We start from the raw sequence: 14,074 nt of genomic DNA on the forward strand, positions 1-14,074 counted from the left end.
TCCTATCTCGGTGGATCCACCCTCGCTGGTGGGTCAATGTGCCGGATGACAGTCTTCCGTGATTCCCATCCAATCCTTCCATTGATAGGAAAACCAACTGGTCTGGGCCTCTTCGATTCCGGAACAACGTCCCTAGGGATGTTGAATTGACCCTACCAGCTATGTGAGGACCCGTGGCGACCTAAAGCCGACGTAGATGGTAGCTCGGTGCTCTTTGAAAAGCTGCCCAACATGTAGGTCTTGATTCCCGAACTGTTGACCTGCTGAAGTCAGTAAAACACCAAGACTCACCATGTCGCAGCCTCTCCAGGTCATCATCGTAGGCGGTGGTATCGGAGGTCTGTCCGCCGCCATTGCTATTCTCCTTGCGGGACATTCGGTGATTGTGCTGGAAGCACAAGAGAAGATCGAAGAGGTATTGTACCCCTACTCAGCCGCTCGGCGGCGAAAAGGCGCTTAAGTTGTGCTAATAGAGAATGCTTCCCAGATCGGCGCGGGCTTGCAATTCTCAGCCAATGCAACTCGGATTCTGCGAGAATGGGGGGTGGACAAGGCCATTGAAGCCGACGTCGTCGAGCCATACCGATGCATCATGAGACGGTGGAAAGACGGGCGCGAAATTGGCTTCGTGGACCTGCACAACTACCACCATGAAACCTATGGCGCGCCATTCTGGGACATCCACCGCCACGACTTGATTGTCGCCCTGTTTGACCGCGCAAAGAAGCTCGGAGCCGATATTCGCGTCAATACAAAAGTCATAGACATCGACTTTGCCCAGGCGACGGTCCATCTCGAAGACCAAACCAGCCTGTGCGGGGACTTGGTTGTGGGGGCGGACGGGCTGAATTCCCTCTGTCGCAAAAGGCTGGTCCCGACCGAAGAACCTGAGCACACAGGCGATATCGCCTTCCGGGTTCTTCTGAACTACGACGAGCTGCCCGACGACTCCGACTTCCGGGAACTGGTGACCAAGCCTCAAGTGACCTACTGGCTCGGTCATAACGGCCATGTCATTGTATACATTCTCAAGCAGGGCAAGCAGATCAACTTGGTGGCCGTGGCGCCGGATGACCTTCCGTCTGGAGTCATCCGGGCTCCGTGTGATGTGAGCGAGTGTACCAAGATCTTTCGCGAGTGGGATCCTTTGTGAGTCCTCTTCCCCAGCCAGGATGCGCGCGGTCGGTTCTAACAGAGGACCAGAATCAACAAGTTGATATCGCACAAGAACGTGATTTGGAAGTGGAAATTGCATAAACGGCCAGAATTGGATCGCTGGAACCATCCCTCAGGCCGATTCACCTTGATCGGGTAAGCCATTGCGCTTGAGATCCGGTTTCAGTTTGTCCCAGGGCTGACTACGAGTATATAGGGACGCCGTGCACCCGACCCTCCCCTACCTCTCTCAAGGAGCTGCGATCACCGTAGAAGACGCCGCCGTTCTGGGTCAAGTCTTGACCGAGCCAATCTCGCTCTCTGCGGCTCTGGCCAAATACGAAGCGCTGCGGAAACCCCGGACGACCGAAGTGGTCAGGGCTGCCACCCGGCAGCAGGGATGGTATCACCTTCCGGACGGCGAGAAGCAGCAGATGCGGGATGCCATGATTGGCGCCCCAATGTCGATGGAGGGAGATCCGTTCTTGTGGAGAGAGCCCACGTTTGCTCCGTGGTTGTATGGCTATGATGCGTACGCCGAGGCAAAGAAACAAGCAGGCCAGGTGAACGGGTTTGCCAATGGGTCGAGTAACTAGAAGTGTCGCGCAAGTGGCTCTGCGTTTGGTATACTACGTACTTGGTAGAAGAATAAGCCTACGCCCTTCTGACTTGGTGTATTCACACCTGCCAGTGACCTTGGCGGGAGGGTTCTGAGCCTCAGACCATAACCAGCATCCGGCTAACGTGCATGGTATCATGTCCGACCAGCCACCGGTGTCCTTATGGCTGGGACAACATTCTACCGCCCAGATCCAAGTTTACGGCTCCGTCTCTATACAAGGTAAGCGGTTATCCGCCTCGACTATGATCTGAAAGGGGTGGAGAGCATATCCTCGGATCATTAGATAGGAAGACTGCGAGTCGTTAAATGTGGATCACTGGGGACTAGTTGGTCTCCTTTTGATAAGGCAACCTTCCGCGAATACCCTTATCTGTGGATCCATCTTCCAGCCTCAGCCCTCTGAGTGTCTGGCTATGTGTGAATACATCTGTCCTGGTGGTCTTGGAGATCCCACAGATTCTGTATGCGTTTTGCCTTCTGCCCTCTGTCTCCTGTACAGAGTACCGTATGCTTGTACGAGCTCTGCCCACCAGCGATGCCTTAACCTTCGATGCCGTATGTACATCGTACAAGTCTATAGCAAAACATAGACTTACTCAGACAACGTGGTCCTCGCACGCGCTTCTTGGCTTCGCTTCCTGTTATAAGGCTTGCAAGAGCATAGAAGGCATACACTCCAACTCACTTTTGTCGAAGAACTCCCAGACGTGGTTCAATCACTCTGTTCTCATGGCACCCTTTATTGATGTTACAGACAACAGCATGACAGTCAACGGGATTGGTAGTAATGGGACGGCCCAGGCTCTCCCACGCCGCAAGCTGAGGATCGCGTGAGTCTCGTTTCTCGCTGTCTCCAGCGATTAGATGCAGATTATTAACGGGCATCCCAGCATCATCGGCAGCGGCCTCGCCGGCGCCACGGCTGGCGGGCTGTTGACCAAGCTTCCAGACGTCGAAGTCAAGATATATGAAAAATCCGACGTCGTGCGAGAAGTCGGGGCCTTGATCGGGGTGGCCGTTTCAGGTAAACAAATATATATGCCTCATCACCTCCTGTGCATGACTTCTATCTCGAGCCGTACGATGATCAGCTGATCTGACTTTCCACCACAGCCATGAAGACCTTGTCCCGGTGTCTCTCCCCAGAAGGGTTCGAACAGCTTCAATACATCCTCTATCGGGGCCCGTATGCGGACGGAATCAATCACCGCCACTGGAAGACGGGCGAGGTGCTGAAGCAGGCCGTGTCACCTCACACCCCTCGACATCTCCAAGAGGGCCGCACGAGTCGCGTGCCTCTGCACAGAATCCTGATGAATGAAGTCCCTGAAGGTGTTGTTCAGCACTCCCGCTCGGCTGTCTCGACCGAGAAAATCACCAAGGGAGACGACGCAGGGGCGATGCAAGTGACCTTCACGGATGGGACGAGTGAAATTGCTGATGTGGTGGTCGCCGCCGACGGGCTCTATTCGGTTCGTGGATCTCCGCAAAAAAAAAACAAAAAAAAAGGAGACAGGTTCTCTTCTATGATCAGCCTCGATATCTCGCGCTTAATGACTGACCACACATGCACAGAAAATCCGCAGACATTATCATCCCGACAGCCAGATAGCTTCGAGAGGCCGTGTGGCTTATCGCTATACCTTTCCGACCAAGCTGATTGAGCACATCAAAGACCTGCCAGAAGACACGTCGTCCTTCCGCAAGCATGGCGAGATAGTCTTTCTGTCCCGACTAGGTCAGATTTTGCCTACACTATACTGTATATGCAGACTGTCCTAACTACATTCTTCTCCACAGAGCCTGGTGTGTACGCCTTCACTGCGCTAATCGACACCCCGGATGAGGAGGCAGCCCAGCTAGAATGGGCCAAACCCATGGGCCAAGCGGGCCTCGAGCGTTTACGCAGGGGCCTCGAGGTGAGTCAGGCCTTTTCTGTCTGCAGGACAATCCTCCCTGCTGACGAAGAAAAATATAGGGGTGGAATCCCATCATCCACCGAGTCATCGATGTACTCCCAGACATCCAAGTGTACCCGCTACAGACGTCCGAATGGATGCGCAGCCTGGTTCGAGACGACGCCGTGGCGTTCGTAGGAGATGCAGCTCATCGTAAGAACTGCCCACCCGCGGTCCCAACTTCTAACCTGCCAGTCACTGACCTGATCTCCTTCTTTCCCTTCAGCCACGGCTGGCGCGTACGGCGCCGGGTGCTCCTTTGCCTTCAACGACGTATGGTGTCTGTACCGCTCTCTCGGGAGCGCCCACGATCCCCGATCCTCGCCCCGCGTCGTGCCTTACCACGTGCCGTACGCGCTCCATCTCTACAACGAAAGCCGCGTCCATTTCCTGCACCGCGTGGAACGACAGATCCAGATGGACAAGCGGGACTACAGCTACATCAGGGCCGCCGGCGATGACCACCAGGAGTGGGTGAGGAGGTACAAGGAGCGCTTCACCATCAACTGGTGGCTGCTGGAACACGACGCCGAGGCGGAGTGGCAAATGGTCGAGAGCGAGGTGCGATTCCGGAGAGACGAATTCGGTCTGGGCTCCCTTGATGAGAATATGGCCAGTGTTGACTTGGGCGCCGCTAAAGGGTTGGCTCCTCATTTAGGCGCTTTTTGAGCACCAGAACTATTGTATGGTAAAGGCCGACGTGAGCTGCATTGAAAAGTTGGAGATGGGTTTCCGCTCATATGTTTCTCAACCAGCCAGGAGGATGCTCGTACAGTCGGCGAAGGCCCAAGAAGGAGCTGCTTCACTTGACAAGGTGTATGGCCATCCATATCTCTCAGGTAGGGAAATGAGGCAATCCAAGATATTTGGACTGAGGTTGGGATAAAGAGGGATAAGACCGTGCGAGACTTACGTCGAGTATCGGAACAAATAAAAGAAAAAGGGGAGAATACAGCGTTATATTTTTTCGAGGTCACCTAGGTTATTAGACTCGGCCAATGCTGTATTGGATGATAACATCTGCCGCAACTGGCTTGGAAAATTTGACGACGTCTTGACAATCCTCAAGGCGATCTCTAGGCCCGGCCTGCATAGGCGACTTGTCAGCCCCCGATATCTCAGACAATTGAGCCAGGTTAGCCCCAGAGTGCAGCCTCAGGGGCGATGCTTTCTGTCAAGTCTCACGATTTCCATAGTCATGTTCGGAATTATTAGATTATTAAGGAAGAACTAGCAGTGAGTGTGTCCGTCTAGCTTCTGAACCGCCGCGGGTCCGTGGACCAGGTGCAATGTATTTGAGCTGAATGATAACCACAACCCCCACAACGCCTCCTCCGTTCCTGTCGTCTCAGAGGAATCTATGCACGATGGGACAATTGTTCACAATTCCAGCATCGCTCAGTGGAGTGCCGTCTGGGTTTGTCACATAGCCGGCAGCAGCCATGCCCAGAACCTCGAATTCCCCCGTCAGCCGGGTGCGAATGCCGTTCTCCATGCTATAATTCGTCCATGCGTATAGGTTGAAGTTCCACAGAGGCGAGTAATCTATAACCACATAATTAGTTGCGGCGCGACCCAGTATTGAGTAGGACATATTGTTCCTCGAGGAACATGTTTGGGGATGGGAAGGCGTACCATATGCTACTGTTGGGATTGCTCCGAGGATGTTCAGCGGGTTTCCCTCACCCAGAATGGCACTACTCAGACCTTGCCGCCATGGATGATGTGTCTCGTTGTTCGGTGCACCGGGAGGGAGATCGCGATTTGTGTATCCGTTGGTGTTCACGAAGAAACGCTCGATCCCGCTAAAGAGCGCGTCGTCGTCGCCGGTCCGAATGGCAGCCAAACGAGGTGCATAAGTTCCGCCGTCGAGCGTCGCTGGCAACGGATCCGATCCGTCAGCAATTAGGTAGAGGACGGACTTGGAAAAGGAAAATCCCCGTATTGTCGCGAGAGTGACGACTTGGTCGCGGGGACAGATGGAGAGGATTTGATCGTGGACTTTGCTGCGGACGTCGGCTAGCATTGCATCGGGAATCCCATCGCAGAACTGGAATGCAAACCTTGTGTCAGTCATGGGTTAAGACTCAACATGCTCGACAGGGGCAAGCATACCTGGTTCAAATAGTCTTCATCCACGTTGCCGGCAACAATCTATTCATCTCCTTCAGCACAAGTCTCCTAAACCTGAAGGATGGAATCTTACTGGAGCATTCCACACTTCGTAGCCGGCGTTGGTCAGTTGGATCAGCGGTGTGTAAAAACTGTCTCCGACGCTGCCAGGCTGTACCGATTGCGGAGGAAACGGTGATGGATTGCCTGGCACAATCTTCCGCACCGGTGAAAAGTCCACCATCCCTTTGCGCCCAAAGACGGTATTATTGACGATTTCGAGTTGTTCTGCACCTTTGAGTCCATCACCGGTCTGGCCTTGAGCAGCAAAACGGAGCTTCGGTGCAAAGTTGACGCCCAGCTGCTTCGCATTGCCTTCGTCCGATGTGTCCGTCACAATCCACCAATATGTTGTGTTGGCTGCTGATGTTCCTTTGTACAAGGGCAAAGTGAAATTCGGATTCACGCCATAATTGACGTGGCCGTTCCGAAGAAGGTCAACAGGCCCAACTAACTCGTGCTGCTCGTATGAAGCAAAGGGACCTTGGTAGCCAGCTTGAATGGCGGTAGCGAAGGAGGGGTCTGCGATGTCGATGGTCGGGTCATCGAATCCAGATTGGGGATCAGGGTTGAACTCGGAAGGGAATGATTGACGCGGATGCAGAGTCCTTCGGATCACCGGGTTTGCTATGGACAGGACTGCTTGGGTAGAGATCAGTGCAACAAGATGGAATCTCATTTTGACGCGCCAATGCCCGAGTTGTTGAAAGATCTGTTGGATCGAAAAGTGAACTGGCTTGTCCTCGTGGCCGGAATATCTTTTATTTATTTATATATGTAGCCCATTACAACATTTCCTTCGCATTCACCCCTTTCACCCCTCGCAAAAGCCATCAGTTGTTGCATTTGATTCCAAATCTCTGTATTTGTCACAAGCGGTCAGCAACGTCTATGGAAGTCAACAACATGAAGACCGGAGGAATATGGTCCAAAATACAAACTCTGCCATGCGTGGAAACCATAAATTGCTTGGACTTCCCTTACGGAGTAGATCTAGATTCATAATCTTCATTAGTCGCGATCCGTCCTAGCCCGCAGTACCTGGCGAAGTAGGTATCCATCCGGCGGTGCTTACTCTGAGGCGCTGCGGAGCATCAATAGCGAGAACGTCTCCAAGAGACCACATCTGGCATGGCATTGCCAGCCTTACTTGGGCACCCGAAAGCTTCGGATTCTTGACGTTACCTTTCCGGGCAGATGCCGATTGATGATGGAATCACAGTTCTTCCAGCTCAAATCTGGGGTATGAGAGACCAACCTTGGTATTATAGATAGCTAGACGCCCAGATGACCCACTGGCCACTCTGGCCGTTCCATGTCCTCAAACTGATATGTCGTTAGATATTTGTATTGTAAGCTTTGATGATTCCGCTGTTGTGGGTTATCCTACTGAAGAATATAGACAAAAGGGGCAACTGGGCACCATCCGAATCTTTCCCGGGGATCTGATTGCAAACGCCACGTGGACGACCTGGCGCTTCCGTTGTGATGGGCACCGGGTGTCTGTCAAATCAGGTGGTGATGGAGGAACTCACGAATCAGGACTTCACACGAATTAGCCGAATGCTGCCTGAAACTCAGCCACTTGCGACCCCTCATTCAGCCGCATGTCCTCTTCGGCTGAGAGCTTCTGGCGTGTTCTTCAGCCTGACCCGTTCACTGAGAAAACATGAGTCTTCACGATCTCTGGACATCCTTCAGCTGAACGCTTACTTCTTGAGGATGCTTGTACGGCATCTGCCAAGTGAGCATGGCGACCAAACGGAATGAGTCGCATGCGGCACCGGCGGGAAGGCTTCCATTCCGTCAAAACGAGAGTGGTGTCAGGCTTCTCTCTCTGGGTCTGTGGCTAACCAGCAAATCTGATATGCAATGCTCACGCTTCTAACCGCCATTATGTGTAGATGGTGGGGGCGTCCGAGGCTTGTCAGAGCTATGCATTCTGGAATGCCTGATGAACTCTCTCAAAGAAGAGATGAACCTCCCGAGCTCCTGTGTGCTCAAACCTTGCGATGTCTTTGACATGATATGCGGAACAAGCACTGGAGGGTGAGTCGCTACACAAAAGTCGATGTAAAATGTGGCTTACCACACTAGTCTAATCGCCATCATGCTTGGACGGCTCCGGATGACAGTTTCCGACTGCATCGAGTCGTATACCGAACTTGCCGAATCTGTTTTTGGCAGTCCCCGTTCGAGATTGAGTCTGCAAGACGGCCGATTTGACTTCGCCAAACTCGAAAAGGCAATAGACGACATTGTCAATGAACAAAAGCAAGGCGATAGAATGTTGGATACGAGGCCAGATGCCTGCAAAGTGTACGAGATCTGCCCGGCATATATTTGCAACATGTTGACCAATGCGCAGCTTTGTGTGTGCTGTACCAGCTGCAACAATGAACCGCGCCAGGAGACTTCGTACATACGATGAGAGCACTATCGGCATATGCTCGATCCGGGACGCTGCAAGGGCGACGACCGCCGCGCCTACCTTTTTCAAGGAAACAGAAATAACAATTCGGGCAGGGATACGAGAACGATTTCTTGATGGGGGCTTAGGCTACAATAACCCTGTCCTGGAACTGTTGAATGAAGCGGAAAGCGTGTTCCAAGGGCGCCGTATCGACTGCCTCGTTAGTATCGGCAGCGGCTCTTCGTCACTAAGCCCTGTGCCTTCCGCGAATCTCTTCCAAAGCAAGATACCGACAAACATCGTCGCTGCCTGCAGGAAGATTGCCGTGCAATGCGGACGGAACCACGATGCAATGGTTTCGCATTTTGCTGCTCGCCCAGGAGTCTACTTCAGGTTCAGCGTCGATATCGGCCTAGAGAAGATTGGCCCGGCGGAATGGAAAAAGCTAGGAGATATCCAAAGCGTGACATTCGAATACCTAGACGGACCTGCAACCAAACAAGAAGTGCGTTCTGCCGCCAGAGCCCTGAGCAAGCCATTGGATGAAACAGGTCAGTTGCTTCTCGAATCATCTTCAAACATCTCCTCATCTGGAGGGTCCGTATCCACTGGCCTCAAGTCATTATCTCTCATATTGGGGTTTGCTGGCAGGATGTTTGATTTCCCTAACTCATAAATTTGCCTAGGAATCCAAGGCCAGCTGTCGAGACATTTACCTTCCCCACAGAATACTCAGTTGGCCTTTACCGGTCAAAATCTAGATACGGAAGATATGTGGATGCTTTTTCCTCGAGATGATTCAGTCCGCACTCGACGCCCTGAACTAGCGAGGTCGACAATCGTGACTGGTGAGTTGTGAACTTTAGATTGGTCAACAACTGAACTGAGGTACGAAAGCTGCGCAATACCGTGCCTTCATTGGAAAATTGTGCGTTGATCCATCCACGATCTACAATGTCAAGAACGAAAAGACAGAACGACACGATGGAACATGTGAATGGATTGACACAAAATCCAAATACCAAGACTGGTTTGCGCACCCCGGCCCTCAAATTCTCCTGATCGTCGCCCCTCCAGGTCAGGGAAAATCGACATTGGCAAAGTACATAATCGCAGAGACCAAGAAGAATTCTGCTACTAACAATTGCGCCATTACCCTCGAATATTTCTGCCATGACTCGCCGGGGCATAATTCAGCTTTGGCAGTTATTCAATCTTTTGTGTATCAGCTATTAGAAGGCCGACCTAGTCTCTTTGAAGCTCTTTTCTCACAGCATCAGAGGATCATTGAGCAAGACTCTGAAATTCCCCCGGACTCTTTATGGGATATCTTTCTAACGGCTCTACAAAATTCCCAGATTGAGAGTGTGCATTGTGTCATTGACGGTTTGGATGAGTGCATGGATACTTCCCAGGTTCTGCTCTGGAGGATGATCGAGAGAGGGTTGTTGAACAAAAGGATCGAAGATGCTCCTTACATTCAGAAGGTCCACATGCTTCTGACAAGCCGTCCTACTGGGCTTGCTAAGCAAATTGGTCTTCTGACCAACGAGATTGAAATTGAGAGAGAAGATGTTGATCCGGATATCAAAAAATACGTCAAATTCCGGGTCGAAAGAATGACCTCTGCGCAGCTGATTCCCGACGATGTCTCGACACTAACCAGCAGATTTCTCCATGAGAGAGCAGAGGGGATGTTCTTGTGGGTGAGTCTAATCTTAGATCAGTTGGAAAACTACGAGGATTCTTTGTCCTTTCATGACGTCCTCGACCGCTTCAAAAACGTTCCGCCGGACATTCAAGGGTTGTATCACCGAGCACTGAAGAGAATAATGGGCAAGGAATCCCTTTATTCGAGAGCCGCAAGGATTTTCAGCATACTTTTGTGCTCGGCTCAGCCTCTCACGACAAACGCATTTGCACTGGCCATGACAGAGCTGCCAGAAAGCTGCACTTCTCATCAAGAACTCATCCGTCGCTCCGACCTCAGGTTTGAATATACATGCAAGAATGCTTGCGGGACCCTGATACGAATTGTGGACAACACCATCCAGATTTGCCACCCCACCGCACGAGAATTCCTTTTGCACGAGAGTCTCTACCAAGGGCTAAATGGGATCGACCAACCGGCTGGCCACGCCTTACTCGCCGAGATGTGCTTACGTTACTTGATGTTGGAGGATGTCGAGATACCGCAGGGAGACGAGCAGTCAGACGCCCAAAGGTACCCTCTCTTGGCTTATGCCCTGGCGTACTGGCCACTGCATGTCCGCAGCTCGTCCGACAGAATTCACACTTATAAAGAAACAATCCGCCGGTTTTTCAGCCTTTCAAATATTACACGCCTCCACTCATGTCTCCGGCCCTCCGAATATTGGAACACCTGGTTCCCCAACGATTCTCTGAGTGAAGACCTTGTCCTCCATGTTATAGTGTACTTTGACATGAAGAACTTGTTACAAAACTCGAGGCTGGAGGCTGGTGGTGACAGCCTCGGGACAATGGGCTTGATAGCTCCAGGTGATGAGATGATCCATAACCTGAATACCACAGTTGAGGCTAGAGACTCAAAGGGGAATACCGCATTACACCTTGCAATATACCAAGGGTTGCCAGAAATGGTAAACTCCCTCCTACAACGGGGTGCCGATCCAAATGCCACGAATTGTGAGGGGATGAACGCTCTCCATAGAGCTGCGCAGGGGGATGACATTGATGTACTCAAGACCGTCTTGGAGCTGACGGACGACATTGAGGTCCAGATGTCAGATGGAGAGACACCGCTGCTTCTGGCAACCGATTTTGGCATAGTCCAAGCGCTTCTCGACAATGGCGCGAATATCAACGCCAGACGTCAAACTGATGGCTGCACCAAGCTACACTTTGCCACAAGAGATGCAAGCGAGCAGGTTGTTGAGATCTTGCTGAAAAGGGGGGCCGATGTTAACGCAATGACGAACACAGGTCAAACACCTTTGCTCGCAGCTGCAGTACGCGGTTTTGCTCCCAAAGTAAGGCTTTTGCTTAACGCAGGAGTAAAAGTTTTCCGAGAGCTAGAGGAAGATTGGAATCCCTTGCATGCTGCTTCTTTCAATGGCTCTGCCGAATGCATAACGCTCCTTCTTGGCTACGATATCTGGCTGGGTGACAAAACAAAACGAGGAGAGACCGCAATGCACCTTGCAGCGTATGGTGGTCACTACGAGGCATGCAAACTTCTTTTAGAGGCGGGTTGCGGTATTGACGATCAAGCTGAAGACGGATACACGCCTTTGGTCATTGCCGCTGAAGAAGGACACGAATCCATCGTCAATCTGCTTCTGGCTGAGGGTGCATCGGTGAACACAATTCCGTCGACGAGTGTCACAGCGTTGTCAACGGCGGCTGCGAATGGCCATGCTAAAGTGGTGCGGCTTCTCCTGGATCACGGCGCTGATAAGAACTTCGTAACGGCAGAGAAGAGACCTATGTTACTTGCCGCGATAGATCGTGGACACCGTGATGTGGTGAAACTGCTTATTGAAAGTGGCATCAATCTTGAGTCTCAATGGAAGTCGTGGACACCATTATACCTTGCAATCGTCAAAGACGATATAGCAACAGTGAATCAGTTGCTTGACAAAGGTGCGGACATCCACTGCCGGGGACCCAAGGGCTTCACGATACTACATGATGCGATCCGTCACGGGAGACATGAATTGGTCTATCGTTTGTTGGATCTGGGTCTCGATGTTACCGCTTGCACTCACAAATCGTGGACTGTATTGCATGAAGCTGCGAGTGTTGGACGATTGGACATTGCAGCTCGATTAATAAAAGGAGGGGCTCTTGTTAATACGTCAAGTGCGACGGGTTGGACTCCGCTGCATGTGTGCTGCGAGAAAGGCCATGTGGACTTGCTGAATCTCCTCCTCAGAGAGCAGGCCAATCCTCTTTCGCGCACAAAATTTGGATCCTCTCCATTGGACCTTGCCGCCTACAATGGCCATTTACAGGCAGTGGACCGTATCATCCAGGAATTACACGAGCAACAAGTCCCAGTCGAGATATGGAACACTGCTTTGGGCCAAGCAGCAGCAAAGGGGCACTTGGAAGTCTTGAAACGTCTTCTTCAAGAGGGCCTTGACATAGAATTCAAAGATCGTGACGGCTCCACTCCCCTTATGCGCGCGATATCAAACAACCAGCAACCTGTTACTAGTTTCTTGATCAGCCAAGGCGCCAATATCCATACAACCAATAACAGGGGTTTTACGGTTCTGCACGAAGGTGCACGGTACGGAATGGCCAGTCTTGTAATGCGACTTCTCGCTCAAGGTCTGGATCCCTTGTCCCCAACTTTCGCTGGAGTAACGCCTCTCGCTCTTGCGGCACATGCCGGCCACCTTAATGTTGTCCGAAGTCTTCTCAGCCACCAGCCAAATACCATCCAGGATCATGGTCTTGGTGCCGACATCGTTCATTATGCATGTGGAAGCGACCATCCTGTGATCTTGGATCTTCTTCTTCAGGCCGGACATGACGTTCACACCCTCGACTCTCTCGGGCGATCGACAGTATTCGTTGCTGCGCATCATGGCCACAATGACGTTCTGAATTGGTTGCTTGCGAGAAACGTTGATGCATCTCGGCTTGACAGGTGGGGATACAGTCCGCTTCATGAAGCCGCTGGGAGTGGCTATGAAGATATCGTCGCTAGTTTAATCCATCACGGAGTTCCTATCGACCCTATATCGGAGTATGGCACTACACCACTTCTGGAGGCCGTAGTAAGGCGCCATGTCAAATGTATTGATCTGTTGATCAATGCAGGAGGAGATCCAACCATCACGGATTTATTTGGACGATCCGCACTGGACACAGCCGCAACGTCACCCTCCCTTTTGGCAAGAATGGGCAATTGGAGCCAATCACTTGAGCCAACGGATCCAATTTTGCTAAAAGTAACTCAAGAGCGAGCCATGAGATCGTTATTTCAGAAAATCCACATATCTGATGCTTACAATTTCCCCGAAATTGTGGGCAACTTGACCCGTGGCTTGATCCTTCTGAAGGAATATGAGCTTGCCCGCGTTGGCATTCTAATATTGACGAGGCCATTATCGGAACAATTGATTGTATGGAACTACGTTTGTAATGCATGTCGCAAAGACATCGATGCCGCTTCAGCAACTTTGCGCATATGTCAAACCTGTACCATCGATTTATGCGAGTCCTGCTTCGGCAGGTACGAAGATGAGCGCCAACCGGAGGATTGCTTGTGCGAGGGCCACGAATTTCTGACGGTCAGCGAGGATGACTGGAATGAGATGGAACCAAAATATGAATACGGCGAAGAGAAAATCACAATTATCCGAGAAGCCTGGCTCAGCAACATGCGTCAACGCTTCCCTCCTCTCAGCCCGACTGAGCTTGATCCGAGCTGAGGACAACCATGACAACAGGAGCGGTTTGAATCGCTTTGATGCCTGCTGCAAAAAATATCATGACGAAGGCATTACGCAAATGGGAATGATGGTGTCAGCCAAGAGAGCCAGGTATATCGAGGATAAGATCATCATGGCTCCAGGATTTCTTCGCCAAACAATAGGGGGCTACACCAGCGCTTCACAGACGCCATGTGTATAACATAGACATGACACATCATCGCACAAGATATAGGTCCGAAATCCGTCCAACAATTTCTCTCTCTCAAATCACAAGCCGCTGATGGGTACTGATGCAGATTACGAGCATGGAAAATCAATTGATCTT

The 14,074-nt window shown here is 51.5% G+C and overlaps 3 protein-coding genes across 3 annotated transcripts; all 3 read left to right on the plus strand.

Moving 5' to 3' along the window:
• Positions 1 to 292: 292 nt before the first annotated feature.
• Positions 293 to 1,815, plus strand: PV07_00110 (uncharacterized protein; the record flags this gene model as incomplete). Its single annotated transcript, XM_016386532.1, has 4 exons — positions 293 to 415; positions 488 to 1,149; positions 1,204 to 1,311; positions 1,373 to 1,815. 4 exons carry the CDS (start codon positions 293 to 295, stop codon positions 1,749 to 1,751), a joined length of 1,272 nt encoding a protein of 423 aa, XP_016253460.1. The 3' UTR covers positions 1,752 to 1,815.
• A 691-nt stretch (positions 1,816 to 2,506) lies between these two features.
• On the plus strand, positions 2,507 to 4,659 carry PV07_00111 (uncharacterized protein; the record flags this gene model as incomplete). The annotated part of the gene is made up of 7 exons (XM_016386533.1): positions 2,507 to 2,607; positions 2,668 to 2,801; positions 2,891 to 3,249; positions 3,353 to 3,515; positions 3,578 to 3,696; positions 3,756 to 3,888; positions 3,962 to 4,659. 7 exons carry the CDS (start codon positions 2,507 to 2,509, stop codon positions 4,402 to 4,404), a joined length of 1,452 nt encoding a protein of 483 aa, XP_016253461.1. The 3' UTR covers positions 4,405 to 4,659.
• A 2,998-nt stretch (positions 4,660 to 7,657) lies between these two features.
• PV07_00112 (uncharacterized protein) lies at positions 7,658 to 13,746 on the plus strand (the record flags this gene model as incomplete). Its single annotated transcript, XM_016386534.1, has 6 exons — positions 7,658 to 7,748; positions 7,812 to 7,956; positions 8,005 to 8,226; positions 8,276 to 8,871; positions 9,007 to 9,168; positions 9,218 to 13,746. 6 exons carry the CDS (start codon positions 7,658 to 7,660, stop codon positions 13,744 to 13,746), a joined length of 5,745 nt encoding a protein of 1,914 aa, XP_016253462.1.
• Positions 13,747 to 14,074: the final 328 nt, after the last annotated feature.

Source organism: Cladophialophora immunda (genome assembly GCF_000835495.1).
Source record: "Cladophialophora immunda strain CBS 83496 unplaced genomic scaffold supercont1.1, whole genome shotgun sequence".
In the NCBI taxonomy this organism is placed as follows: domain Eukaryota; kingdom Fungi; phylum Ascomycota; class Eurotiomycetes; order Chaetothyriales; family Herpotrichiellaceae; genus Cladophialophora; species Cladophialophora immunda.